The 2,500-nt window shown below is 41.6% G+C and overlaps 1 protein-coding gene across 1 annotated transcript in view; it reads right to left on the bottom strand.

Annotated features, from left to right (window-relative positions):
- The window catches only part of LOC115184299 (trichohyalin), a gene marked incomplete at its 3' end in the record, with an annotated part of 61,518 nt that overhangs the window by 18,409 nt on the left and 40,609 nt on the right, over positions 1–2,500 (bottom strand). Inside the window, exons 11-12 of the mRNA XM_029745328.1 lie at positions 2,493–2,500; positions 654–771 (exon numbers count right to left, since the gene is read on the bottom strand). The exon at positions 2,493–2,500 is cut by the window's right edge and continues 303 nt beyond it. Coding sequence (XP_029601188.1) covers positions 654–771; positions 2,493–2,500 — 126 coding nt within the window. The remainder of the gene's footprint in view (positions 1–653; positions 772–2,492) is intronic.

Raw genomic sequence — 2,500 nt, 5'->3', positions numbered from 1 at the left:
AGATTACCTGTGATTGGTGATTGGCTAGTTGAGTAGATTACCTGTGATTGGTGATTGGCTAGTTGAGTAGATTACCTGTGATTGGAGATCGGCTAGTTAAGTAGATTACCTGTGATTGGTGATTGGCTAATTGAGTAGATTACCTGTGGTTGGTGATTGGCTTGTTGAGTAGATTGCCTGTGATTGGTGATTGGCTAGTTTAGTAGATTACCTGTGATTTGTGATTGGCTAGTTGAGTAGATTACCCGTGATTGGTGATTGGCTAATTGAGTAGATTACCTGTGATTGGTGATCGACTAATTGAGTAGATTATCTGTGATTGGTGATTGGCTAGTTGAGTAGATTACCTGTGATTGGTGATTGGCTAGTTGAGTAGATTACCTGTGATTGGTTATTGGCTAGTTGAGTAGATTACCTGTGATTGGTGATTGGCTAGTTGAGTAGATTACCCGTGATTGGTGATTGGCTAGTTGAGTAGATTACCTGTGATTGGTGATTGGCTAGTTGAGTAGATTACCCGTGATTGGTGATTGGCTAGTTGAGTAGATTACCTGTGATTGGTGATTGGCTAGTTGAGTAGATTACCTGTGATTGGAGATCGGCTAGTTGAGTAGATTACCTGTGATTGGTGATTGGCTAGTTGAGTAGATTACCTGTGATTGGAGATCGGCTAGTTGAGTCTGCAGCACCTGCTCTCTCTGGTTGCTCGCGGCAACAGCCGCGTCAAGCTCCGCTTTAAATTCCCCCCTTAGGCGCTCCTCACACTCTGACCTGGAGACACACACACACACACACACACACACACACACACACACACACACACACACACTATGTAAAAATGTGTGACCACACTGCAGAATATAAGGCAGGGTAGCCTAGTGGTTAGAGTGTAGAGGCGGCAGCGTAGCCTAGTGGTTAGAGTGTAGAGGTGGCAGGGTAGCCTAGTGGTTAGAGTGTAGAGGCGGCAGCGTAGCCTAGTGGTTAGAGTGTAGAGGCGGCAGGTAGCCTAGTGGTTAGAGTGTAGAGGCAGCAGGGTAGCCTAGTGGTTAGAGTGTAGAGGCGGCAGGGTAGCCTAGTGGTTAGAGTGTTATGGCCAGTAACCGAAAGGTTGCTAGGTCGAATCCTCGAGCTGACAAGGTAAAAATCTGTCGTTCTGCCCCTGAACAAGGCAGTTAACCCACTGTTCCTAGGCCGTCATTGAAAATAAGAATTTGTTCTTAACTGACTTGCCTGGTAAATAAAGGTTAAATAAATAAATAAAAAATAAAAACCAAGGGTGCATCCAATTTGTTGAGATTGTTTTCCTTCTTCCACAAACAAGCAATTCTTAAATGTGATTTAAATTTGTCTAAACTATTAGAAAGCGTGCACAGAATTGAAAAGATACGTTAATTATATATTGAGGAAAATGATTGAAAAAATTCTATCGTTTGTTTTCACGTAGCATAAGCACTCAGAAACTAACATTTATTAGCATTAGCATTCTCATAGAGAATGACTGGGGGTGTTAGCTCGTTAACTTCGTGGCACTAGAGATCGCAAATATCCTAATGTTATCGTCATAAAACATTTCGCCACCGTTTCCGTCTTTTGATATTCTGTGTCTAACAACATTGCTATTTCAACCATTGACCTTCGATTGAAAAGGGATACGGACTATGTATATAACGACCATTAGATTACAGTCTGATATGCTAACTAGCTAACACCGTTAGTCATTCTCTATGAGAATGCTAATGCTAATGGAACGTAGGCCTCTGATATGCTAACTCGCTAACACCGCCAGTCATTCTCTATGAGAATGCTAATGCTAATGGAACGTAGGCCTCTGATATGCTAACTCGCTAACACCGCCAGTCATTCTCTATGAGAACGCTAATGCTAATGGAACGTAGGCCTCCAAGCGCTTATGCTACGTGAAATAAATCCGTACGGTTATGGATATAACTACTGTTCCCTGTAGGAGGAAACGTGGGTATAACAGACCATGGGCCAGTCAACGACCAATCGTATTCACCTGAAAAAAACTTTTAAAAAAACGCGTAGACTCCCCATATTATGTTACACTAAGCGACCGACTGAAAAGGAACTTTTTGATTCTTTCAATAATATTCCTCAACATAGAATTAACATATCGATCAAATTCTGTGCACCTTATTTCATAGTTTTGCCAAATTTCGTTGATGTTTAATGACGTTTTGCTTGTTTGTGAATGGGCTGAAAGTAGAAAAACTATAATTTTTGTATTTATTTATTGTACCTTTATTTAACTAGGCAAGTCAGTTAAGAACAAATTCTTATTTACAATGACGGCCTACCGGGGAACAGTGGGTTAACTGCCTTGTTCATGGGCAGAACGACAGATTTTTACCTTGTCTGGTAATGTTGGATCTAGGTTGAAGATCCAGCGTTGGATCAGGAACTGGGTCATGTGGGCGAGGCATCATGAGGTGAATAGTGTTTTTTTCGTTGTTGAAAGTTTTCCAACCTACCGGATTCT

This window comes from Salmo trutta, unplaced genomic scaffold, assembly GCF_901001165.1.
Source record: "Salmo trutta unplaced genomic scaffold, fSalTru1.1, whole genome shotgun sequence".
Taxonomy (NCBI): Eukaryota; Metazoa; Chordata; class Actinopteri; order Salmoniformes; family Salmonidae; genus Salmo; species Salmo trutta.
The sequence above is the reverse complement of the archived record's forward strand: the minus strand, read 5'-3'. Positions and strand labels throughout refer to the sequence as shown.